General features: G+C 40.1%; 1 protein-coding gene across 1 annotated transcript; it reads left to right on the top strand.

Annotated features, from left to right (window-relative positions):
* On the top strand, positions 1–27,656 carry LOC134312240 (delta-type opioid receptor-like). The gene is made up of 3 exons (XM_062994021.1): positions 1–95; positions 22,555–22,907; positions 27,124–27,656. Exons 1-3 carry the CDS (start codon positions 1–3, stop codon positions 27,654–27,656), a joined length of 981 nt encoding a protein of 326 aa, XP_062850091.1.

Raw genomic sequence — 27,656 nt, 5'->3', positions numbered from 1 at the left:
ATGTCTCCTCTCATCCCAGCCATCACTGCTGTTTATTCCATAGTGTTTGTGGTAGGACTTATGGGGAACTGCCTCGTCATGTACGTCATTATCAGGTATGACATTCATTTTTGGAGTTCACTGTGATTCCACTGCATGGAGCATTCAAATCTCTTCCCATTATGCACCAACTAACCATAGACATACAGTGTATCACAAAAGTGAGTACACCCCTCACATTTCTGCAAATATTTCATTATATCTTTTCATGGGACAACACTATAGACATGAAACTTGGATATAACTTAGAATAGTCAGTGTACAGCTTGTATAGCAGTGTAGATTTACTGTCTTCTGAAAATAACTCAACACACAGCCATTAATGTCTAAATAGCTGGCAACATAAGTGAGTACACCCCACAGTGAACATGTCCAAATTGTGCCCAAATGTGTCGTTGTCCCTCCCTGGTGTCATGTGTCAAGGTCCCAGGTGTAAATGGGGAGCAGGGCTGTTAAATTTGGTGTTTTGGGTACAATTCTCTCATACTGGCCACTGGATATTCAACATGGCACCTCATGGCAAAGAACTCTCTGAGGATGTGAGAAATAGAATTGTTGCTCTCCACAAAGATGGCCTGGGCTATAAGAAGATTGCTAACACCCTGAAACTGAGCTACAGCATGGTGGCCAAGGTCATACAGCGGTTTTCCAGGACAGGTTCCACTCGGAACAGGCTTCGCCAGGGTCGACCAAAGAAGTTGAGTCCACGTGTTCGGCGTCATATCCAGAGGTTGGCTTTAAAAAATAGACACATGAGTGCTGCCAGCATTGCTGCAGAGGTTGAAGACGTGGGAGGTCAGCCTGTCAGTGCTCAGACCATACGCCGCACACTGCATCAACTCGGTCTGCATGGTCGTCATCCCAGAAGGAAGCTGACGCACAAGAAAGCCAGCAAACAGTTTGCTGAAGACAAGCAGTCCAAGAACATGGATTACTGGACTGCCCTGTGGTCTGACGAGACCAAGATAAACTTGTTTGGCTCAGATGGTGTCCAGCATGTGTGGCGGCGCCCTGGTGAGAAGTACCAAGACAACTGTATCTTGCCTACAGTCAAGCATGGTGGTGGTAGCATCATGGTCTTGGGCTGCATGAGTGTTGCTGGCACTGGGGAGCTGCAGTTCATTGAGGGAAACATGAATTCCAACATGTACTGTGACATTCTGAAACAGAGCATGATCCCCTCCCTTCGAAAACTGGGCCTCATGGCAGTTTTCCAACAGGATAACGACCCCAAACACAACCTCCAAGATGACAACTGCCTTGCTGAGGAAGCTGAAGGTAAAGGTGATGGACTAAACCCAATTGAGCACCTGTGGCGCATCCTCAAGTGGAAGGTGGAGGAGTTTAAGGTGTCTAACATCCACCAGCTCCGTGATGTCATCACGGAGGAGTGGAAGAGGATTCCAGTAGCAACCTGTGCAGCTCTGGTGAATTCCATGCCCAGGAGGGTTAAGGCAGTGATAATAATGGTGGTCACACAAAATATTGACACTTTAGGCTCAATTTGGACATGTTCACTGTGGGGTGTACTCACTTATGTTGCCAGCTATTTAGACATTAATGGCTGTGTGTTGAGTTATTTTCAGAAGACAGTAAATCTACACTGCTATACAAGCTGTACACTGACTACTCTTAGTTATATCCAAGTTTCATGTCTATAGTGTTGTCCCATGAAAAGATATAATGAAATATTTGCAGAAATGTGAGGGGTGTACTCACTTTCGTGATACACTGTACATACACCGATCAGCCATAACATTATAACCACCTCCACTTACCATATAAAAGAACTTTGTAGTTCTACAATGCTTTGTTAGCCCCCTTTCATGCTGTTCTTTAATGGTCAGGACTCTCACAGGACCACTACAGAGTAGGTATTATTTGGGTGGTGGATCATTCTTAGCACTGCAGTGACACTGACATGGTGGTGGTGTGTTAGTGTGTGTTGTGCTGGTATGAGTGGATCAGACACAGCAGTGCTGCTGGAGTTTTTAAACACCTCACTGTCACTGCTGGACTGAGAATAGTCCACCAACCTAAAATATCCACCAAACAGCGCCCTGTGGGCAGCGTCCTGTGACCACTGATGAAGGTCTAGAAGATGACCAATTTAAACAGCAGCAATAGATGAGTGATCGTCTCTGACTTTACATCTACAAGGTAGTGGGGACAGTGAGTGGACACGGTATTTAAAAACTCCAGCAGCGCTGCTGTGTCTGATCCACTCATACCAGCACAACACACACTAACACACCACCACCATGTCAGTGTCACTGCAGTGCTGAGAATCATCCACCACCTAAATAATACCTGCTCTGTCGTGGTCCTGTGGGGGTTCTGACCACTGAAGAACAGGGTAAAAGCAAGCACAAAAGTATGTAGAGAAATTGATGGACTACAAAGTGCTTCTATATGGTAAGTGGAGTTGATAAAATGGACAGTGAGTGTAGAAACAAGGAGGTGGTTTTAATGTTATGGCTGATCAGTGTATATCATACAAAGAATTTTGGTAACCCAGTATGATGAGACAAAAATAAATTTTGTTTAACTATTTTAGCAGAACAGCAAGCACTATGTCTTGTTAAAATATAAATAATTGATGACTGCAGCCAAATACAGGAACATCCCTGATAAAAACCTGCTCCTTATGTGCACATTCAAACTTAGACTGGGTTTAGACTAAGCTAAAACAACACTAGAATAGCTTCAGGGCAAATCTCTGAATGTCCCTGAGTGGCCAGCTAAAACTCAAACCATATTGATTTTCTGTGGAGAGACCTGGAGATGGCAGTTGACAGACACTCATCATGCAATCTAATGAAGCTTGAAAGGAAAGGCTTTGAGGAATAGGATAAACTTTTGAAATGTAGATGTACAAAGCTTGTAGAGACATATCCAAGAAGCCTTGCAACTATGACTGCTACCACAGTTGACTCGACAAAGTATTAAATAAAGGGTCTGAATACTTTTGTGATAACACTGGATAGCAATTTTTTGCAAAAGTTGTGTCTCCTTGACAGACCCATTCAAGCTGAACACAAATGTAGTTTCTGATTGTCTGTATCACGAGATTACATTTTACTGATTATAACAAATTCAAATCTTACACGTGTTAGTTCAACTGAGATAAAAGTGTTTTGTTGCTGATTTTCATTTCTGCTCAACATCTGGTGCATCTCGTATTAGTGTCCAGCAATAGTCAGCCAGCATTGACGGATTCTAGTGGCCTTGGTAAAATTTTTTCATTGTGGCAATGTCTTGGTGAAAGCGTTCGCCATGTTTATCACTTACTGCACTAAGATGAGCAGGGAAGAAATCCAAGTGTCAATGCAGGTAATAGATATTCAATGACATGTTGCACTTCATCACTTTGTTAGCTTGAAGAACCATTTGGTGTAGTTTGATGCTCGATAGTCTTTGAATGATTTCCAACTGATTTTCTCAGGTCCTACCACCAGCACTTTGAACTGATCATTCATGATGTGTCCAATTTGTGGACCAACAGAAATGCCTTCACAGGCGCTCAGGTGGCGCAGCGGTAAAAACACACGCTGTTCACCAGAGCTGAGATCTCGAATACATCATATCGAATCTCGGCACTGCCCTGCCGGCTGAGGCTGAGCGGCTACATGAGCAGCGATTGGCCTGTTGTTCAGATAAGTGCGGGATTAAGCCGGATGGGGACTCTCTCTCAGACTAGTGCGATTACGACCTTTGCTGGCTGGTTGGTGGCGCCTGCACGGAGATGGGGAAGGAGTGTGGTAGAGGGTGTGGCTTTCCGTACACAGCGCTGTACCGCACTGCGCTCGTCAAGTGTAGGTGATAAGATGTTCGATTGCTGTACATGTTTCGGAGGGGGCGTGGAGCAGCCTCGTCCTCCCCAAATCAGGAGCAGGGACCAGCATTTGTGAGAGGATGATTGATGGGTAGAAATTGGATGTGCTAAAGTGGGAGAAAAAGGGGCAAAATAAAACATTAAAAAAAGGAAGAAATGCCTTCACTAATGTTGGCATCAGTTATTCTTGGGAACACTTGTCTCAAATAACGAAAACCTTTTCCCTTTTTGTTTATTGCTTTCATGAACATTTTCATTCATTTTTATGTGAAGTGGAGGCAAAAATATATTTTTTTGGGTCCACAAGTGGTTTATGTGCCACATTTCCACTGCCCTGGGGTTAAGTTCTAACAAATTGGCCAGTCCAAGAAGCAGTGTCACTCTAAATCTCTAGATGTTTCAGCTGTATTTGATGTGTTTTAACAACAGTTCCATGTTTTGGTATGTTTTCTTCATGTGTGCAGCATACCAACAGGTACTGAAGGATAGACATTGTCACTATAACAAGACAGCCCTGAGGCTTAACAATCATGAATCAATAAAACGGTACATGATAGGAAAATTTTGAGGTGATCTTTGTTATCAGCAGCTCGAAATACATACACCCACAAGTATTTGTAGTTCTACAATTACTGACTGTAGTCCATCTCTTTCTCTGCATGCTTTGTTAGCTCCCTTTCATGCTGTTCTTCAATGGTCAGAACTCTCCCAGGACCACTACAGAGCAGGTATTATTTGGGTGGTGGCACTGCAGGGTGTTAGTGTGTGTTGTGCTGGTATGAGTGGATAAGACACAGCAGTGCTGATGGAGTTTTTAAACACCTCACTGTCCCTGCTGGACTGAGAATAGTCCACCAACCAAAAATATCCAGCCAACAGCACCCCGTGGGCAGCGTCCTGTGGCACTGATGAAGGTCTAGAAGATGACCAACTCAAACAGCAGCAAGAGATGAGAGATCGTCTCTGACTTTACATCTACAAGGTGGACCAACTAGGTAGGAGTGTCTAATAGAGTGGACAGTAAGAGGACACGGTATTTAAAAACTCCAGCAGCGCTGCTGTGTCTGATCCACTCATACCAGCACAACACACACTAACACACCACCACCATGTCAGTGTCATTGCAGTGTTGAGAATCATCCTCCACCTAAATAATACCTACTCTGTAGTGGTCCTGTGGGGGTTCTGACCACTGAAGAACAGGGTAAAAGCAAGCACAAAAGTATGTAGAGAAATTGATGGACTACAAAGTGCTTCTATATGGTAAGTGGAGTTGATAAAATGGACAGTGAGTGTAGAAACAAGGAGGTGGTTTTAATGTTATGGCTGATCAGTGTATATCATACAAAGAATTTTGGTAACCCAGTATGATGAGACAAAAATAAATTTTGTTAAACTATTTTAGCAGAACAGCAAGCACTATGTCTTGTTAAAATATAAATAATTGATGACTGCAGCCAAATACAGGAACATCCCTGATAAAAACCTGCTCCTTATGTGCACATTCAAACTTAGACTGGGTTTAGACTAAGCTAAAACAACACTAGAATAGCTTCAGGGCAAATCTCTGAATGTCCCTGAGTGGCCAGCTAAAACTCAAACCATATTGATTTTCTGTGGAGAGACCTGGAGATGGCAGTTGACAGACACTCATCATGCAATCTAATGAAGCTTGAAAGGAAAGGCTTTGAGGAATAGGATAAACTTTTGAAATGTAGATGTACAAAGCTTGTAGAGACATATCCAAGAAGCCTTGCAACTATGACTGCTACCACAGTTGACTCGACAAAGTATTAAATAAAGGGTCTGAATACTTTTGTGATAACACTGGATAGCAATTTTTTGCAAAAGTTGTGTCTCCTTGACAGACCCATTCAAGCTGAACACAAATGTAGTTTCTGATTGTCTGTATCACGAGATTACATTTTACTGATTATAACAAATTCAAATCTTACACGTGTTAGTTCAACTGAGATAAAAGTGTTTTGTTGCTGATTTTCATTTCTGCTCAACATCTGGTGCATCTCGTATTAGTGTCCAGCAATAGTCAGCCAGCATTGACGGATTCTAGTGGCCTTGGTAAAATTTTTTCATTGTGGCAATGTCTTGGTGAAAGCGTTCGCCATGTTTATCACTTACTGCACTAAGATGAGCAGGGAAGAAATCCAAGTGTCAATGCAGGTAATAGATATTCAATGACATGTTGCACTTCATCACTTTGTTAGCTTGAAGAACCATTTGGTGTAGTTTGATGCTCGATAGTCTTTGAATGATTTCCAACTGATTTTCTCAGGTCCTACCACCAGCACTTTGAACTGATCATTCATGATGTGTCCAATTTGTGGACCAACAGAAATGCCTTCACAGGCGCTCAGGTGGCGCAGCGGTAAAAACACACGCTGTTCACCAGAGCTGAGATCTCGAATACATCATATCGAATCTCGGCACTGCCCTGCCGGCTGAGGCTGAGCGGCTACATGAGCAGCGATTGGCCTGTTGTTCAGATAAGTGCGGGATTAAGCCGGATGGGGACTCTCTCTCAGACTAGTGCGATTACGACCTTTGCTGGCTGGTTGGTGGCGCCTGCACGGAGATGGGGAAGGAGTGTGGTAGAGGGTGTGGCTTTCCGTACACAGCGCTGTACCGCACTGCGCTCGTCAAGTGTAGGTGATAAGATGTTCGATTGCTGTACATGTTTCGGAGGGGGCGTGGAGCAGCCTCGTCCTCCCCAAATCAGGAGCAGGGACCAGCATTTGTGAGAGGATGATTGATGGGTAGAAATTGGATGTGCTAAAGTGGGAGAAAAAGGGGCAAAATAAAACATTAAAAAAAGGAAGAAATGCCTTCACTAATGTTGGCATCAGTTATTCTTGGGAACACTTGTCTCAAATAACGAAAACCTTTTCCCTTTTTGTTTATTGCTTTCATGAACATTTTCATTCATTTTTATGTGAAGTGGAGGCAAAAATATATTTTTTTGGGTCCACAAGTGGTTTATGTGCCACATTTCCACTGCCCTGGGGTTAAGTTCTAACAAATTGGCCAGTCCAAGAAGCAGTGTCACTCTAAATCTCTAGATGTTTCAGCTGTATTTGATGTGTTTTAACAACAGTTCCATGTTTTGGTATGTTTTCTTCATGTGTGCAGCATACCAACAGGTACTGAAGGATAGACATTGTCACTATAACAAGACAGCCCTGAGGCTTAACAATCATGAATCAATAAAACGGTACATGATAGGAAAATTTTGAGGTGATCTTTGTTATCAGCAGCTCGAAATACATACACCCACAAGTGTTTGTAGTTCTACAATTACTGACTGTAGTCCATCTCTTTCTCTGCATGCTTTGTTAGCTCCCTTTCATGCTGTTCTTCAATGGTCAGAACTCTCCCAGGACCACTACAGAGCAGGTATTATTTGGGTGGTGGCACTGCAGGGTGTTAGTGTGTGTTGTGCTGGTATGAGTGGATAAGACACAGCAGTGCTGATGGAGTTTTTAAACACCTCACTGTCCCTGCTGGACTGAGAATAGTCCACCAACCAAAAATATCCAGCCAACAGCACCCCGTGGGCAGCGTCCTGTGGCACTGATGAAGGTCTAGAAGATGACCAACTCAAACAGCAGCAAGAGATGAGAGATCGTCTCTGACTTTACATCTACAAGGTGGACCAACTAGGTAGGAGTGTCTAATAGAGTGGACAGTAAGAGGACACGGTATTTAAAAACTCCAGCAGCGCTGCTGTGTCTGATCCACTCATACCAGCACAACACACACTAACACACCACCACCATGTCAGTGTCATTGCAGTGTTGAGAATCATCCTCCACCTAAATAATACCTACTCTGTAGTGGTCCTGTGGGGGTTCTGACCATTGAAGAACAGGGTGAAAGCAGGCTAAAACAGTATGTAGAGAAATAGATGGACTACAGTCAGTAATTGTAGAACTACAAAGTGCTTCTATATGGTAAGTGGAGCTAATAAAATGGACAGTGTGTGTAGAAACAAGGTGGTTAAGGGGCCCTGTCAATTTTAATAATAAATACAGAAATGTGAACATTGAGCAAACAATGTTATATTAAAAAAAAACTTATAAAAATACTTATTAAGTGGAGCAATATCACAGTGTCTTATCATTACGAGGTTGCAAGTTTAAATCCTGTGCCATCTTCATAACTGGTCCTGCTCTTTGGAAGGAAGAAAGGAAGAATGGCCATACTATTTTATATTTTTAACGAGTAGCTGAAAGCTCAAATATATGCAATGGTCAGTTAGTGTCCCCTCCAAGTGCTTTAGCTTTCCTCTGAGACTGCATAAGATTCAGTCCATGCACAGGCAGTGACCAGCTTCACATGTCACAAAGGAAGCATTTATTACTTTTATTACCAAGGAGAGGGCAACTTTCTGTCTATACCTTTGGCCAAATAATGTATATGCAGGAATAACTACAAAACACATAACTGACCATTTATCAATATGTGAAGTTTCCTAACCTGTAAATATTACATTGTTGGCTGCTGGCTAAAAATTCATATTAGAAGCCAGCTGGAATGTATCATTAATCAATTTGGGTGAAAAGTAGATTTTAAAACATCTGGATGGTCTATTATCATTTGGAAATGAGACAATTTTACATATTTCAAATCTTATAAGCTTACTGGTCCAAGCATATTCATTGTAGGACATATGACACATAATACATTAAATGAGCATGTATGTGGTTATGCCACACTACAGGACTCAAACCTGGTCTTACTCTTAATTTTACCACTTTATTTTGGTCAGGGTACAAGGCAGGAATACAACTAGGACAGGGCAATTATCCATCACAGGGCAACTCACTTTCACCCTGGGCTTATTTAGCTGAACCAAATTATCATAGCCATGTTTTGGGAGGTGAAAGAAAACCAGAGTACTTAAAAGAAGCAACACTAACACTAAGCAGAACCTGACAAAGATCTCACAGAGAGTGACCAGATGTAAAGATTAAACTCCATGGACTCCCTGGACTGTGCCACTCTGCCATCCTACACACGATGTACATTACATAAGGCAGCTTAAAAATTTGGATGGTTATAGTTTGTGTTGATGACTAAAATGACTAAGCCTATTTTGTTTATTTGATTTACACCGATGAGGCATAACATTATGACCACCTTTCTAATATTGTGTTGGTCCCTCTTTTGCTGCCAAAACAGCCCTGACCCGTGGAGGCATGGAGTCTGACATTATCTGACTTCTATCAAAACCAGTATTAACTTCTTTAGCAATTTGAGCTACAGTAGCTCGTCTGTTGGATTGGACCATATGGGCCATCACAATTTGGCCCTTGTCAAACTCGCTCAAATCCTTACGCTTACCTATTTTTTATACTTCTAACACATCAACTTTGAGGATAAAATGTTCACTTGCTGCCTAATATATCCCACCCACTAACACGTGCCGTGATGAAGAGATAATCAGTGTTATTCACTTCACCTGTCAGTGGTCATAATGTTGTGTCTGATTGGTGTAGATTCCAATGCTTTTGGTGTATATGTGAGGAAGTGTGTGGGTGCATGTGAGTATATGTGTTTATGGTGTTTAAGAAGATTTAAAGCTGTGGTTCTGCTCAGTAATTTTCAGAATGCTGAGATTGGAGTTTTTAATAGCACCGCTGTAAAAGCCTGAAGCCAGACTCCTATTTATGAGGCAATTCAGGGATAAATCAAAACTCAGATAAAAAAAAAAAGAGAGTAAGTGAGATAGTCTGCAGATTTCCTATGGGTTCCCTGTGGGTTTTTTGTGCAGCAATTTATAGACCCTATCTCATTTGTCAATATAAAAGTCCCAAACCATCTGCCAACCATTTACTGATTCATCACATGGGATGAATGGCTTTATTTACTGCCGGTTCATCTTTAAAATTAATCCTATCTTTTAAAGTGGATGCTCAATTGCAGGCATCCATGTGGAGTTCTGCAATACATCACTAAATTCTGTTAGCTCATTTGCTGAGAGCTCTGTGGTAGCAACTTTAATTTCCAAACTTGCCAGTGAGCCATTTTTAAGCCGTTACATAAAGACATAACTGCCGAACAGTGAAAGCAGGCAATTGTTGGATCACTTAAGTCTAGAAAATTGTTAAAAAGTTGTCCAATAGACAGTGTAAAGATACATACATTTCTACCTGTATTTATACACACAGTGTACGAATTTAATTGGTTCCGAAGGGCTGTTCTTAAGTCAAAATGTTCTTTAGTTAAACCTATTTTTCCCATAAGAAATAATGTAAATAGAATTAATCCGTGCCAGACCTCCCAAACCCCCTTACCTAACCTATCTAATGTCTTAAATGATCTGTTTTGATATAAATACAAGTATATTTGCCTTTAAATCTTAAATTATAGAATAGACATTCCTGTAATAAACAATAATAAACAACAATACACAGTAGTAGTACTGTACATAAACATACACCACATTTCAGTACAGTACGTGTGCTGTACCATACACCATAATACATTGTATCTACCAGAAACAACAATAACTCTCATATTTCTCTATTATTTTCTTTATTTCAACAGCGTTGTATTTTGTAGGTGTAATTTCATGAAAGAATAACTTTCTTCTTCTCTCTTAATCAATGTCCCCTCTGTCTGATACACAGTGACAGCTACTGGCAGGAGTAATATACAGCAACAAAGAACTGCACTTTCTCTGCACCTTCTCTGGGGACATTTTAATATAGAATTGTACAAAATATAAAAAAAAACATAGGAAAAACATCGTCCACTCTCCAAATGTTCGCTCACTGTATATATATATATATATATATACAGTGTATCACAAAAGTGAGTACACCCCTCACATTTCTGCAGAAATTTAAGTATATCTTTTCATGGGACAACACTGACAAAATGACACTTTGACACAATGAAAAGTAGTCTGTGTGCAGCTTATATAACAGTGTAAATTTATTCTTCCCTCAAAATAACTCAATATACAGCCATTAATGTCTAAACCACCGGCAACAAAAGTGAGTACACCCCTTAGTGAAAGTTCCTGAAGTGTCAATATTTTGTGTGGCCACCATTATTTCCCAGAACTGCCTTAACTCTCCTGGGAATGGAGTTTACCAGAGCTTCACAGGTTGCCACTGGAATGCTTTTCCACTCCTCCATGACGACATCACGGAGCTGGCGGATATTCGAGACTTTGCGCTCCTCCACCTTCCGCTTGAGGATGCCCCAAAGATGTTCTATTGGGTTTAGGTCTGGAGACATGCTTGGCCAGTCCATCACCTTTACCTTCAGCCTCTTCAATAAAGCAGTGGTCGTCTTAGAGGTGTGTTTGGGGTCATTATCATGCTGGAACACTGCCCTGCGACCCAGTTTCCGGAGGGAGGGGATCATGCTCTGCTTCAGTATTTCACAGTACATATTGGAGTTCATGTGTCCCTCAATGAAATGTAACTCCCCAACACCTGCTGCACTCATGCAGCCCCAGACCATGGCATTCCCACCACCATGCTTGACTGTAGGCATGACACACTTATCTTTGTACTCCTCACCTGATTGCCACCACACATGCTTGAGACCATCTGAACCAAACAAATTAATCTTGGTCTCATCAGACCATAGGACATGGTTCCAGTAATCCATGTCCTTTGTTGACATGTCTTCAGCAAACTGTTTGCGGGCTTTCTTGTGTAGAGACTTCAGAAGAGGCTTCCTTCTGGGGTGACAGCCATGCAGACCAATTTGATGTAGTGTGCGGCGTATGGTCTGAGCACTGACAGGCTGACCCCCCACCTTTTCAATCTCTGCAGCAATGCTGACAGCACTCCTGCGCCTATCTTTCAAAGACAGCAGTTGGATGTGACGCTGAGCACGTGCACTCAGCTTCTTTGGACGACCAACGTGAGGTCTGTTCTGAGTGGACCCTGCTCTTTTTAAACGCTGGATGATCTTGGCCACTGTGCTGCAGCTCAGTTTCAGGGTGTTGGCAATCTTCTTGTAGCCATGGCCATCTTCATGTAGCGCAACAATTCGTCTTTTAAGATCCTCAGAGAGTTCTTTGCCATGAGGTGCCATGTTGGAACTTTCAGTGACCAGTATGAGAGAGTGTGAGAGCTGTACTACTAAATTGAACACACCTGCTCCCTATGCACACCTGAGACCTAGTAACACTAACAAATCACATGACATTTTGGAGGGAAAATGACAAGCAGTGCTCAATTTGGACATTTAGGGGTGTAGTCTCTTAGGGGTGTACTCACTTTTGTTGCCGGTGGTTTAGACATTAATGGCTGTATTTTGAGTTATTTTGAGGGAAGAATAAATTTACACTGTTATATAAGCTGCACACAGACTACTTTTCATTGTGTCAAAGTGTCATTTTGTCAGTGTTGTCCCATGAAAAGATATACTTAAATATCTGCAGAAATGTGAGGGGTGTACTCACTTTTGTGATACACTGTATATATATATATATATATATATAGAGAGAGAGAGAGAGAGAGAGAGAGAGAGAGACGGTCGGAGCCAACTTGTTCGTGACATCATGTTTTTCGCGAATTTCGGTTCGTAGTCCAAAATTTGTTCGTCCATTAAGTTGAAAAAGATTGTTCGTAACCCAAAATGTTCATATGGTAAACCATTCATAACTCAAGGGTCTACTGTACTGTATTTTACAACTGTCGTGGTTGCTTGGATCTTTCATTGGATTAAGAACTGATTAGAAAACAGCCGTACATCTGGATAAATATTAGCAGTTGACTATGCAACCCAAAAGTTGTTTCCAGTTATTTCCAGGTTAATTAACAATAAATGAAAACAATACATTTCTATTATTGTTAAAGATGAAATTATGCATCATAGTTTATTTGTAAAACTAGGGCTGTGCAGTTGAGACTAAAAATGTGATAATTAGCAAAACTGATGAATACTGTGACAACAATGTGAGATGTGATAATTGAATGAGGTGTATGTTAATGGTGAGCACCTTTTTATTGAAGAAAACAAGGAACAGCCAACAGTAGTATAGCAACTTACTACTGTTAGCAGCAGTCTATTTTCAGCAGCTGATTTTTCAATCAGTTTCTTTTTTTATACGTAACAATGTCTAACCCCTAATGCATTATCAACCCCTGTCTTGTGCACAGCATTCATGCTGTCTGAATTGGACAGAAAACACTGATGTGTGTGAAATTGTCAAGCGGTGATCTCCTATGTAAAGTAATACCATGCCAATGTAGGAGTCATTGTTGCAGTGGCATTGATGTGATTTCAGACCTTTACTCCCTCAGACATATGTGTCTGTAAATTGCCTTTCTGTAAACTGTAAAACTTTCTGTAAACTGTAAAACTTTCTGTAAACTTTCTGTAGTCACATAAATAAAAAATAAAAATACCAGAAGATCATGTCAAACAATTTACTGCCTAAACAAGGAAAAGCCTAATTTATACATAATGTGGAACTGGTGTATCATTATTTTGTAAATATAACATTTACACTGAGTGTTTTGATTTACATCATGACCAGGTAACACGTATCATGCACTTCTATTTTGATGAAGCATACACTTACCATTTTGTGTTATCTTCATAAAGGCAAAGCTGTCAAATGGTACATAACTTGAAAGAAAAATGTCTAAACATGTAAGAGGCAAACATTTTTTAATTCATTTAAAATCTGAAGATAACAGTTGGCACTCAGTAGCCATTCTGTTGTGTTGACTAAGTTTAAATAAGAAATCTTACCAAGGAAGTGTGGATGTAGTTTCACAATTTCCTACTTCTTTATGTTATATTAAACTGAGCTTTTGGGCATGTTTAGGGTCAGGAGACCTAGCCAGGTTTAATACTTTCCCCCAGTTATGGACTGAGAAGTTTGACATGTTTCTCTAATGTCCATGGGTGCATTGGCTATTCTAAATTGCCCCTTGGTGCAAATGGTTAAGTAAATGAGTGTGTGGTGCTCTGCGATAGATTAGGGCTCCATCTAATTTGTATTTGCCTTGCATTAGGCTTTAGACCCTTCAGCAAAATAGAGGGGTTTCATTTATTTCACAACCACCTTGGTCAGGGTCATGGCAGGTCTGGTTCAATTCTACTTCCCCACTTCCCAGACACAGAAATAGCAACATTTATTAGATTGAATCTCAGCTGTGGTGGGCTAGCACAACAGACTGTTGCACCACCCTAGCACCTGTAGTGGGTTAATAAGTATAAATAAATAAATAATTTATTTACTTTGCAATTTACTTTTCAATAAAAATACTTAGTAATAAAATGAAAATGACACTAGTATATATACTAATGCAGGATATATGTTTATGCCTTATCCAGTTAGTGCAACAAATGAAAGGTACATAAAATCAAATAGAACAAAATGTTTATTGGTTTGCTTCTGTTCATTGTGCAGTTAAATAGTCTGTGCTGTAGGATGAGCATTGCTATACTTGCTTTATTGATTGGGTGTCTATCAGGTCTTTGGCTGCAGAAATGTTGGATTAAGAGCAATGACAGGTTTGGAATTTACCCTACTAATGTCTCATTCTTTTTTAGAATTTGACCAAAGTACACTTTGCAAGTCAAATGTTATAAAGTTATATAGTTAAATATATAGTTAAATTGTCCTTTATTCAGTTTTTAAACTGATGGTTACATTTTTGCTGAAGTGGAAAGTGTTGATACAGTTACTTAGCAACCAGTGGTCAGTAAAGTTATAAAATTATACATTTTAAATAATCAGATTTTGTATAATTCTATACTTTATGTGCAGTCTGTTTATGTGTGAATTCACAGTCTGTTATACAGATGCTAGCATCTACATTTAATTTAATTTAATTCTGATGTGACGATGTGTAATAGAATTAAGAAAGAGTAGCATGGATTCCTACATTTACTGTACACACTAAGAAAATGAAGTCTGAATTTGTACTTAAAAGAGTACAAAGGCTTGTCGCTGGGGCTGTACCCTCTTTAAGTACAATACAGTACCCTTCAATGCTGGTCCTATTTTGTACCCATGTTTTTGGTACCCCTCAAGGTACTATTAGGTACCCCAAGAGGCTAAAATGTACCTTTAAACTATGGTACAAATGTGTACCCTTTTCCAAAGGTACCAACATGTTCTTTTAGAGGTACCACCCCAGCGACAAGCCATTTTGGACCTTATAGTGACTACAATGTACCAGAAACATGTCAAGGCTGTTTATTTAGTGGCAAATAAACAATTCGAGACCATTACAAAGACAAATTCATATTAACAGATTGTTTATGAAAGTGAGATTTAAAACAAAGACCTGCCCACCTTCACTGTTATTTTAACCATTTGCTTAAAATGTGTCAACAGCATACAGAACAAATTAAAAGTAAAATAGTAAAATGTCATTATTGCAATTTTAAAAGTGTATTTCATCCAAACATGGTAGAATTAAAGTGTACACAGAAAAAACCCATTTCAACCACCAAACCTGCACCCTCTTCTGCAATAAAAAAAGCTGACATCTAGAACAGCTTCACATATGGCATCACATACAAAAGTTGATATTATGGCAACAGTTTTAATATGAATGAAAAAAGGTTTTACTAAAAACATTGACAATGCTGTGTTCCTATGTGCTTAGACCGAATACTTCATTGACACAAAAATATTATCATCAACTGAATATGTATCAAGAGCTTGATGATCCAGTTCCGTTCCTGGACTTTGTACAGTCACAAGGGTAAACGTTCTATGTGGACATTTTGTGCACTGGTGCATTGGACACATGGCTGGTTCAGTACAGAAGGTTGATCACTCGAGTCACAGTTACTGGCATTGGCTTTTCTCCGTCCTCCTTAACATTTAGAATGCACCTTTGGAGAAACATCATTGTGCTGTTCAGGTGTGCAGGGTATGCAATGTTGAAGGCAAAATACATACAGACAGTTGTGATAAAGGCCTCATCTATTGGAGCACAAGAGCAAACCTCAACTCCATCAACCTTCACCACACTCTGACTTCGTCTACAAATGGTGGTTTTCCAGTCCTAGTCTTTCAGCTGAATTGTTGGATATGGTGTTGTAGGTTCACCCTATAGAGAAACAAAGACAGTGCACCACTAATGCAAAGAACAATTTTTTCTGCCTGTGGTCATCTCCACAGCCTAGTTAAGCTACTGTTATTCTGAGTGAACATTTCTGATATTACTAAAAAGTCATAATGTGATGCCTGTAGCAACAAACTGCAAAACACATGCATTTATAGGAGTCAGCTAACATGGAGTCTTAATACTGCATCCAAATCACCTGAAAGCTAATGGCACCCACTTATGGAGACTATTCAGCCTACTAAAAAATTAAGTCAGTGTGTGCATTGTGGGCATGGATTAAAATGCATGACAACTAATTAGATCAGGTAACATGCAATAAAAGGCCATCCAGACTTTCTATCAAGTGTGGATATGTCAGTTTTTGTGGCACCAGTGTGGATATGTCAGTTTTTGTGGCACCAGTTTCTAAAAGTAATGAGGTGGTCAATGTTCTCCCTGAAGATGGATGGTAAAAGAACAAGTCCACCCCTAAAGTCAATGCCTACATTATGAAGAAAAATGGGCTTTAATAACAATCCCACATAAACAACTTAAATTCAAAAGCACAGAAGTAACTAGGATTTGGGTCAAAAACACAACCTGGGAGGTCCTCAGTCAGGGCTTCCTCTCTCACTTCCATGTATAGTTTTTTCAACGGTAACGTCCTCTTGACTAGTTCAACAAATTAGGGAGTACAGCTGTAAATCCTTCACTGAAGCGCCGACATACAGTATGTTCACCGTCAAAGGATGGATTGAATCAACCTCATCACACAACTAAGATAAAAGCAGAAAATATACAAATATTTTGTTGATAACAAGCTTCATTTGAATATTGCAACAACATGTATCAATAGACAAACTTAAGAATAAAAAACTAGAATCGGAAAAGCCCATTAGACAAAGGGATGCATCATATAGCAAAATGCTAAAATATAAAATCTAGCATGTCAATCCATCATTTGCCAACCAACAGCATACAATTATGTTATGTTATTTCACTTACCACTTAAATTGTTCTTAAAAAGGGGTATTTGGTCAAGATGTTTTTAATAGCCATTCGTTCTGCTATTTCTCGATGCCACCATGCAAAGGTCTTCTTCATGCGGTCCTTCACGGTCAACAAATCAGGTTGTGTCTTCCTATACTGGTCATGCATTACCTTAACGTGGGCCTCAACAGATGCAGCATCCTCTCCAACAATGATTTCTTTAACAAAAACACAAGTTACCAGTAAAAATGCTGTGGATTACTCATTTATTAAACACCCCTTTCTAGGAGTGTAACAAGATCTCACAAGATTAGAACGTAATATTTTAAATCAAGTGAAAAGCTGTCTCAAGACTAGTGGACAAGTAACTTACATTGTGTACTGTGCAATCATTTCATAGAGCGTTCCGATCTCTTGGAACCTTTTCACAATGCTCTTTGGCATCCAGGCGGCTGTGGACATCTTTTGGAAAACGTGAAATGGATATGATGGCAGGCAGTCATTGGCAAACTGTCTCTTTTCTGCAAAATAAGAAAGAAATAACTGTCTCCAACTACAGATATAGGTTGATTGTTAAACTCAAAACTAAAAACAACTGGTGCCAACTGGAAGAACAGAGGCTGGTTTAATCACATTTAACTTGATAAGGAAGTAAAAAAATAAGGCACTGCAAACAGATGGTTAATACAGTACATTTTTGAAAAATAGTATCAATTAATAAAGATGCTTACCATTCATTCTGAATCAGGTGTACTTCTTCTGTTGTGACTTCTTTCAAATTAAGAGTTATCTCCTTGTACTGACACACAAAGTCTCTAAATTTTAATTGTTTTTTGAAAGACTTGTCAAAAAGATAGGCAATCATGGCTTCTGTAAGTTCACGGACCACAGTCTCTCCGTCCACATCGTTGTCTAAAATGGGTGAAAAACGATTGGCATTACATTACTCTTGTAGGTAAAAGTCAAAAGCTAAATAACTTTACAACTGGCAGGTAGTTTTGCTATTTAAACATAATCAAACATAATACCATTTTCAATGCAGTTTAGAATGTACAGTGATGTACAAAACTATAGTACTTTTGCAACTCAAAACATTTTACAGTACAAGGGCTGGATCCAAAAATTCGACTGTTCATCGAGTACGGCTTGTGTGTTTAATTTTAGACCTTAAATATTTTTTTAAACCAATAAAACACTGAGTAAACACGAAGCAAGCAAATACGCTAAAATAAAGGGCTATAGTTCAGCAATTTTCAAACAGGAATATTTTTAAATCTTGCCTCTGAATACTGGCATGATAACACTTTACTTTTCTGATAAAACAGGTTTAAATGAGACCAGTCACAGAAGGTTTAAAATACAGTCTGTTTTTTGGTTTTACTCTTGCAGCTTAAATTAGGTTAACTTACACTAAAGTGGACATTACAGCAAGACATGTAACATCATATGCAAGTAAATTAAAATATTGTGTTAAATCAAAGTTCTGCTGAACCATCGCTAAGCTTTCTTTGATTCGATTCTTTTGAGTTCACAAAGATTCGAATAGGTAACAGTGATTCCACAACAAAATGAATTCGGTGAACCGGACATTAAAACAGAACCGATTCAGTCAAATGATTCTTTGAATTGTTTAATGATATTATGCACTGTAGAGGGGGAAATATGCAAACTCATTCCAACCTTTCTTTGAGAAACATTGTTTTCAGATATTTCAATAATTTTCTCACACTTTTGTTGATAAACTGTAGATCCTCTGACCATCTTTGCTTCTAAAACACTCGTTTTTGTGAGTCTTTTGTGAATGCTGCTTTTGTATCAAATCATGATTACAATTACCTGTTTTTTTTTTACCTGTCATCTTGTATCAAGCATGAATGGGCAAAATGAGTAATTATTAATTATTAGAGAAATTTGTATCCTCAGTTCTTAAATGATTAAAAAGTGTAATTAATAAGATATGTGATGTAAAATGATTTTGCCTCAACCTTTTTTTTTTATTGTGTTGAAGGCATCAGATTCTAAATGAGTTAATATTTACAAAATACAATAAAGTTGATTAGTTAAAACATTGGAAATGTTTTTACACTTTTGTCAGTTAAATGAAGGTTCATGAGGATTACCAAATCACAGATTCTTGTTTTATTGAATCTTACAAAATGTAATGGAGATTTGTAGCTGCTTTAAATTGCTTTATTAGGTTTTAAGAGAACATTTATCAAAACCTGCCTACACATTATCCTTTAAAAATGTTGATGTTTTTCTTTTATGGGAAGTACTTCATGCAGATGTCTGCTTACTGGCAAATAATTTAATCCACCGAGCAATACACATTGTATTTGTATTATCATCTTAAGTCATTTGCAAGTGATAAGTGGGAAGGGAAAAGTCATGAGCAGATGCATCTGTCACTGTGTCACTCTGACTTCACTTAATGATCTAATCATGGCATTTGTTTCTCTCAGTATCTATTTCTCATTTTCAATCCCTCCTTCTGTCCCCTAGCTTTATGATATTTTTATTCCTTTGGAAATGTTAATTGCTTCGCACTTAGTTTTTATAAAGGAAAAATATCTAATGTGAGAAAAAAGCCAAAAAAAGAAGAATGGTAAAGGGGGCTGGGTGTAAAAAAGACCATATAGAGGTTACAGTTAAGCCGTAAAGTCTGCACACCCCTTTCACCCTCTCCACGTTTTATTACATTACAGACTCATTCTAAAATAGATTGAGTTCATTTCTTGTCACAGAATTCGACACAAAATAGCCCACAATGACAAAGTGAAAGCAGGTTTTTAGACATTTGTGCTTAATTAATTAGTTATTAAAAATCAAAATGTAAAATATCATATGTACACAAGTTTGCACACCCTTTGATATGACACCCAAAAGTGAGCTGAGGTGCATTTTGTTTTCACTGATAACACTGATGCTTGAGATGTTTCTACAATTTAATTTGAGTCCACCTGTGGTAAATTCAATTGATGACCTATATAAGGTCCCACAGTTGACAGTGCATATCAGAGCAAACTTCAAGCCACGGGGTCAAAGGAATTATCTGCAGACCTCAGAAACAGGATTGTGTCAAGTCATAGATCTGGAGAAGGGTACAGAAAAATTGCTGCAGCTTTACACGTCCTAAAGGTCACAGTGGCCACCATCATTCATAAATGGAAGAAGTTTGGAACCACCAGGAGTCTTGCTAGACCTGGCCGCCTGGCCAAACTGAGCGATCGGGGAAGATGGGGTGTGGCCAGGGAGGTGAGAAGGACCCGAGGGTCACTCTGACAGAGTTCCAGCGTTTCCTTGTGGAGATGGGAAAACCTATCGGAAGATCAACCATCCAGGCAGCACTCCACAAATCACGCCTTTATGGTAGAGTGGCCAAATGGAAGCCACTCCTCAGTAAAAGGCACATGACAGCCTGTCTGGAGTTTGTCAAAAGGCACCTAGAGGACTCAAACCATGAGAAACAAGATTCTCTGGTCTGATGAAACCAAAATGGAACTTTTTGTCCTGAATACCAAGCATCACGTCTGGAGGAAACCTGGCACCTCTCATCACCTGGCTAATGCCATTGCTACAGTGAAGCATGGCGGTGGCAGCATCATGATGTGGGGATGTTTTTCAGCAGTGGGACTGGGGTGACTAGTCCTGATAGAGGGAAAAATGAATGCAGCTAAGTACACCGAGATCCTTGAAGAAAACCTGCTCCAGAGCGCTCTGGACCTCAGACTGGGGCGAAGGTTTACCTTCCAACATGACAACGACCCGAAGCACACAGCCAAGAGAACAAAGGAGTGGCTTCAGAGAAAGTCTGTGAATGTCCTTGAGTGGCCCAGCCAGAGCCCAGACCTGAATCCAATCGAACATCTGTGGAAGGAGATGAAAATGGCTGTGGAAGGAGATGAAAATGGCTCCCCATCCAACCTGACGGAGCTTGCAAGGATATGCCAAGAGGAATGGGCAAAAATGTCCAGAAACAAGTGTGACATGGCAAGATGCCTTGAAGCTGTAATTGCTGCCAGAGATGCATCAACCAAGTATTAGGCTAAGGGTTTGTACAGATATGTAACCCCCGAAATAAATGATTTTTGTCAGTAAAATAAAATTGCATATTTTGTGGTATGTTTTCACTTCGTAATTATTGGTGATTGTGTGTAGATGTTTGAGGCAAAAAAAAGAACTCAATCTATTATAGAATGAGTCTGTAACATAATAAAACGTGAGGAAGGTGAAAGGGGTGTGCAGACTTTCCGGCTTAACTGTAAATACATCATTAACGTTCTTAACAGAAGCAGATGAACATTAAAACAAAACCTCTGATGCATAATTTCCACTTTAGAGTGCTTTAGGGGTTACTTAAACACAGAAATGTAAAAACAGGTATTTTACACTATTTGTGGAGTAAACGCAATGGCATGTAGTGTATGTAACATTTAAACTTAAATAAATAAATAAATAAATCAGTGCATGTGGATACTGAATTTACTAAACTTATACTACATTTCTATTCTCAATATATTGCCATTTAACAATAAATATTTTAATTAAAATCTGGGGTGGCACGGTGGCAAAGTGGGTAGCACTAATGCCTCACAGCAAGAAGGTCCTGGGTTTGATCCCCAGGTGGGGCGTTCCGGGTCCTTTCTGTGTGGAGTTTGCATGTTCTCTCCGTGTCTGCGTGGGTTTACTCCGGGTGCTCCGGTTTCCTCTCACAGTCCAAAGACACGCAAATGAGGTGAATTAGAGATACTAAATTATCCATGACTGTGTTCGATATAACCTTGTGACCTGATGAATCTTGTGTAATGAGTAATCATTCCTGTCATGAATGTAACCAAAGTGTAAAACATGACATTAAAATCCTAATAAACAAAAAAACTATTAAAATCTGATCATTTATGTGTCCTGTAGCCCTTTGAAATAATTTGTTATCAATAAAAATACATGTCACTTTAAGTAATATCAGCAGAAAAAGTGGCATCTTTCGGTCTATCCTGAAAGCCAGCATCAGGTTTTTTTGTTTGTTGGGATAATATCATTCATTTTGAATAAATGTTATTTCAGTATTTCAATTTTCATGGTTCTTGGACACATGGTGGATTTTGTGTGATGGTATTGCACATTAAGATTTCATCTAAAGTCATTGTGGGTCTGGGTTTTCCCAGAATCACTGGGTGCAATGCAGTTACACATCCTGGATGCCAATTAATCTCGGAGCCTCAGAAAAGCCCAAACCAAGATGTAACCATTTGTAGATGTCACAAAAAACTGTTAGCACTGGCGGGAATTCAGACCCTGGATCCCAGCGGTAGTGGACTAACGTGATTTACCGCTGCGCCACTGAGTGCTGATAGAATGATGAAATAGGAAACATTTTAAGAAACGTCCCTCAGCCAAATGGGCACTGTGTTATATTAATAAATCTGGGGTAGCATTTGTGCCCAATTTGCCATCTCTTTTCCTTTGCTGATTAAATAAACAAATTTATAATAATAAATTTAGTCACTGAAAACCCAGTTCTACCCTAAACAGACAAAAGGTTTCTTTTTAATTTTTCTTTTAAACATTGCATACATTTACAGCTGAAACGTAACACATATTTCTTATTTTTGCCATGCACTTCTTCAGATACACTAAAATGAAGACAGCAACCAACATCTACATCTTCAACCTCGCGCTGGCCGATGCTCTGGTTACCACCACAATGCCATTTCAGACTGCAGACTACTTATTAAACACCTGGCCATTTGGTGAAGTCGTATGCAAGGTCTTTATCTCTATTGACTACTACAACATGTTTATCAGCATTTTTACTTTAACCATGATGAGTGTGGACCGGTACGTGGCCGTGTGTCATCCTGTCAAAGCGCTGGACTTCCGTACTCCGTATGTGGCTAAAGGCATCAATGTTGGAATATGGCTGCTGTCCTCTGCTGCTGGAGTGCCTGCTATGGTCTTAGGGGGAACACAGACCAATAATGGTGAGTTTTGCTACAGTTGAAGGGTGCATGCAAAGCATTTTAATACATCTCGCAGAGCATGAAAAATCAGAATCCCCAAATCAAAAAGAGTTGAGACAGCAAGGAAAATGCAAATAATAAAAAAACACAGAGTTTCTTACATTTACTTTGACTTTTATTTGATTGCAGACAGGATGAACCTGAGATATTTCATGTTTTATCTGCTCAACTTCATTTCATTTTTTAATAAACATCCATTTCTGCATTTCAGGCAACACATTCCAAAAAAAGTTGGGACAGTAAAGCATTTATCACTTTGTAATGTTGCCATTCCTTTTCACCACACTTAAAAGACGTTTTGGCACTGAGGTCTTAAGATGTGCAACAGTACGGGGTCGTCGTTATCGCATTTTTCATTTCAAAATTCTCCACACATTCTCTGGGACTGCAGGCAGGCCAGTCCAGTACCCGTACCCTCTTCTTCCACAGCCATGCCTTTGTAATGTGTGCAACATGTAGTTTTACATTGTCTTGAAAAATGCATGGACGTCCCTGGAAAAGATGACATCTTGAAGGCAGCATATGTTGCTCTAAAATATCATTGTACTTTTCTGCATTAATGCTGCCATCACAGAAGTTTAAATGACCTTTGCCAAGGGCACCGACACAGCCCCATACTTTTGGACTTGTTGCTGATAACAGTCTGGATGATCCTTTTCGTCTTTGGTCCAGAGCACACGGCGTCCATTTTTTTTCCCAAAATAGACCTGGAATGCTGATTCATCTGACCACAATACACATTCCCAGTGTGTGATGGTTCATCCTAGATGCCTCCGAGCCCAGAGAAGTTGACGCCGCTTCTGGACATGGTTAACACAAGGCTTCTTTTTTGCACAGTAAAGTTTTAAGTGGTATTTGTGCATGTAACTCAACTATTGTAGAGCTTAACAAAGGTTTGCCAAAGTAATCCCTCACCCATGTGGTTATATCAGCTATTGTTGAGTGGAGGTTCTTGATGCAGTGCCGTCTGAGGGATCAAAGATCACAGGCGTTCAGCTTAAGCTTGCACCCTTGGCCTTTACGCACTGAAATTCCTCCCGATTCCTTGAATGGTTTAATGATATTATGCACTGCAGAGGGAGAAACATGCAAATCCCTTCTAATCTTTCTTTGAGGTTTTCTGCAAAAGTTCTCGGACGACACAGCCATTGTTGGATGTTTATCTGACGGGAACAAACCGGAATACAGGAGTATCATCAAGGACTTTGTTACCTGGTGTGAACTGAATGTGCTTCATATTAACACCAGTAAAACTAAAGAATTGGTGATCGACTTCAGAAAAAAGTTTCATCACACCACACCTGTGAGCATTCAGGGTTTGAACACTGAGATGGTGAAGGAGTACAAATACCTGGGTGTTCACCTCAATAACAAACTGGACTGGTCTAGCAACTCGGATGCCCTATATAGAAAGGGCCAAAGTCGCCTCCACCTACTGAGGAGACTGAGGTCCTTTGGAGTGTGCCGACCACTGATAAGATCCTTTTATGACACTGTGGTAGCTTCAGCCATCTTCTATGGAGTGGTGTGCTGGGGTGGTGCAATCTCGGAGAGAGACAGAAAAAGACTGAACAAGCTGATCAAAAGAAGCGAGCTCTGTCCTGAAATGTCCTCTCGAACCTGTAGAGGAGGTGGGAGAAAGGAGGATGATAGCCAAGCTGTCATCCATCCTGGACATCACCACACATTCACTACATGAGTCTGTAGGGGACCTAACAAGCTTCTTCAGTACCAGACTCCTCCACCCCATGTGTAAGAAGGAGCGCTACCGCAGGTCCTTCATTCCAGCAGCCATCAGGGCTTACAACAGTAATAATATGTAATATCTCACTCATACCTAATCTTACATGTTCATGTTCATGGCAGAATAAGAGGTGCAATATGTAACTTATTTAACAATAAGTGCAATACTTAATATATTTTGCATATCTGAATGTATACAGTGTATCACAAAAGTGAGTACACCCCTCACATTTCTGCAAATATTTCATTATATCTTTTCATGGGACAACACTATAGACATGAAACTTGGATATAACTTAGAGTAGTCAGTGTACAGCTTGTATAGCAGTGTAGATTTACTGTCTTCTGAAAATAACTCAACACACAGCCATTAATGTCTAAATAGCTGGCAACATAAGTGAGTACACCCCACAGTGAACATGTCCAAATTGTGCCCAAATGTGTCGTTGTCCCTCCCTGGTGTCATGTGTCAAGGTCCCAGGTGTAAATGGGGAGCAGGGCTGTTAAATTTGGTGTTTTGGGTACAATTTTCTCATACTGGCCACTGGATATTCAACATGGCACCTCATGGCAAAGAACTCTCTGAGGATGTGAGAAATAGAATTGTTGCTCTCCACAAAGATGGTGAGGCTATAAGAAGATTGCTAACACCCTGAAACTGAGCTACAGCATGGTGGCCAAGGTCATACAGCGGTTTTCCAGGACAGGTTCCACTCGGAACAGGCTTCGCCAGGGTCGACCAAAGAAGTTGAGTCCACGTGTTCGGTGTCATATCCAGAGGTTGGCTTTAAAAAATAGACACATGAGTGCTGCCAGCATTGCTGAAGAGGTTGAACACGTGGGAGGTCAGCCTGTCAGTGCTCAGACCATACGCCGCACACTGCATCAACTCGGTCTGCATGGTCGTCATCTCAGAAGGAAGCTGACGCACAAGAAAGCCCGCAAACAGTTTGCTGAAGACAAGCAGTCCAACAACATGGATTACTGGAATGCCCTGTGGTCTGACGAGACCAAGATAAACTTGTTTGGCTCAGATGGTGTCCAGCATGTGTGGCGGCGCCCTGGTGAGAAGTACCAAGACAACTGTATCTTGCCTACAGTCAAGCATGGTGGTGGTAGCATCATGGTCTTGGGCTGCATGAGTGTTGCTGGCACTGGGGAGCTGCAGTTCACTGAGGGAAACATGAATTCCAACATGTACTGTGACATTCTGAAACAGAGCATGATCCCCTCCCTTCGAAAACTGGGCCTCATGGAAGTTTTCCAACAGGATAACGACCCCAAACACAACCTCCAAGATGACAACTGCCTTGCTGAGGAAGCTGAAGGTAAAGGTGATGGACTAAACCCAATTGAGCACCTGTGGCGCATCCTCAAGTGGAAGGTGGAGGAGTTCAAGGTGTCTAACATCCACCAGCTCCGTGATGTCATTATGGAGGAGTGGAAGAGGATTCCAGTAGCAACCTGTGCAGCTCTGGTGAATTCCATGCCCAGGAGGGTTAAGGCAGTGCTGGATAATAATGGTGGTCACACAAAATATTGACACTTTGGGCACAATTTGGACATGTTCACTGTGGGGTGTACTCACTTATGTTGCCAGCCATTTAGACATTAATGGCTGTGTGTTGAGTTATTTTCAGAAGACAGTAAATCTACACTGCTATACAAGTTGTACACTGACTACTCTAAGTTATATCCAAGTTTCATGTCTATAGTGTTGTCCCATGAAAAGATATAATGAAATATTTGCAGAAATGTGAGGGGTGTACTCACTTTTGTGATACACTGTATATTATTTTTTTTAGATATTTTTAGAGTAAATTACTACACAATATGTGTGCAATATTTTAACTTTGTTGTATTTCTTTCTGTCTTCATACTGCTGTAACAAGTTAATTTCCCTAAGGGGATCAAAAAAGTCTTATCTTATCTTAACATTTCAATAATTTTCTCACACATTTGTTGACAAACTGGAGATCTTCTGTTCATCTTTGCTCATCAAAGACTCAGCCTTTGCTGGATGCTGCTTTTGTACCAAACCATGATTACAATCACCTGTTGACATCACCTGTTCGGAATCACATCATTATTTAGTTTTTTCACCTCATTACTAGCCCTAAATTGCCCCGTCCCAACTTTTTTTGGAATGTGTTGCAGGCCTGAAATGCAGGAATGGGGGTATATTACCAAATGAAATGAAGTTGAGCAGACAAAATATGAAATATCTTGAGTTTAAACTGTCTGCAATCAAAAAACAGTCAAAGTAAATATAAGGAACACTGCATTTTTATTTTATCTGCATTTTTCCTACTGTCCCAACTTTTTCTGATTTGGGGTTGTATATAATGCAGTACAACTGTCTTAAAGCATCTGTACTAGTTTTGTTTCTCCATTCATTTTTTCATGTAACACTTTTTCCCCCTTCCTCTTGCAGTAACTACAGAGTGCACCCTGCAGTTCCCTGATCCTTATGAGTACTGGGACACCTTGATGAAGATCTGCGTGTTCGTTTTTGGTTTTGTCGCTCCTGTCCTTATCATTAGCATCTGCTACTCCCTCATGCTTCTTCGACTTCGCAGTGTGCGCTTACTCTCCGGTTCTCGAGAGAAAGACCGCAACCTTCGCCGCATCACCCGTCTGGTCCTAGTGGTTGTTGCAGCTTTTATTATCTGCTGGACCCCTATCCATATTTTTATTTTACTAAAAGCCATCGTGGCCATTCCTGAGACCACACCATTAATGGCTGCCTACTTTCTGTGTGTTGCATTGGGTTATACAAACAGCAGCCTCAACCCTGTTCTCTATGCATTTCTAGATGAAAATTTTAAGAGGTACTTCAAAGAATTCTGTCTGCTAGCAAGAAAGAAGACAGATAGAGGGAAGGGAGGGAGCAGGCTAGGGAGGGTTTCATCTAGACAGATTCCTCTGGCTGCAGAGAGCCCGCCAAGGACAGCAAAGCCAGCATGA

This window comes from Trichomycterus rosablanca, chromosome 4 (genome assembly GCF_030014385.1).
Source record: "Trichomycterus rosablanca isolate fTriRos1 chromosome 4, fTriRos1.hap1, whole genome shotgun sequence".
Classification (NCBI taxonomy): domain Eukaryota; kingdom Metazoa; phylum Chordata; class Actinopteri; order Siluriformes; family Trichomycteridae; genus Trichomycterus; species Trichomycterus rosablanca.
The sequence above is the reverse complement of the archived record's forward strand: the minus strand, read 5'-3'. Positions and strand labels throughout refer to the sequence as shown.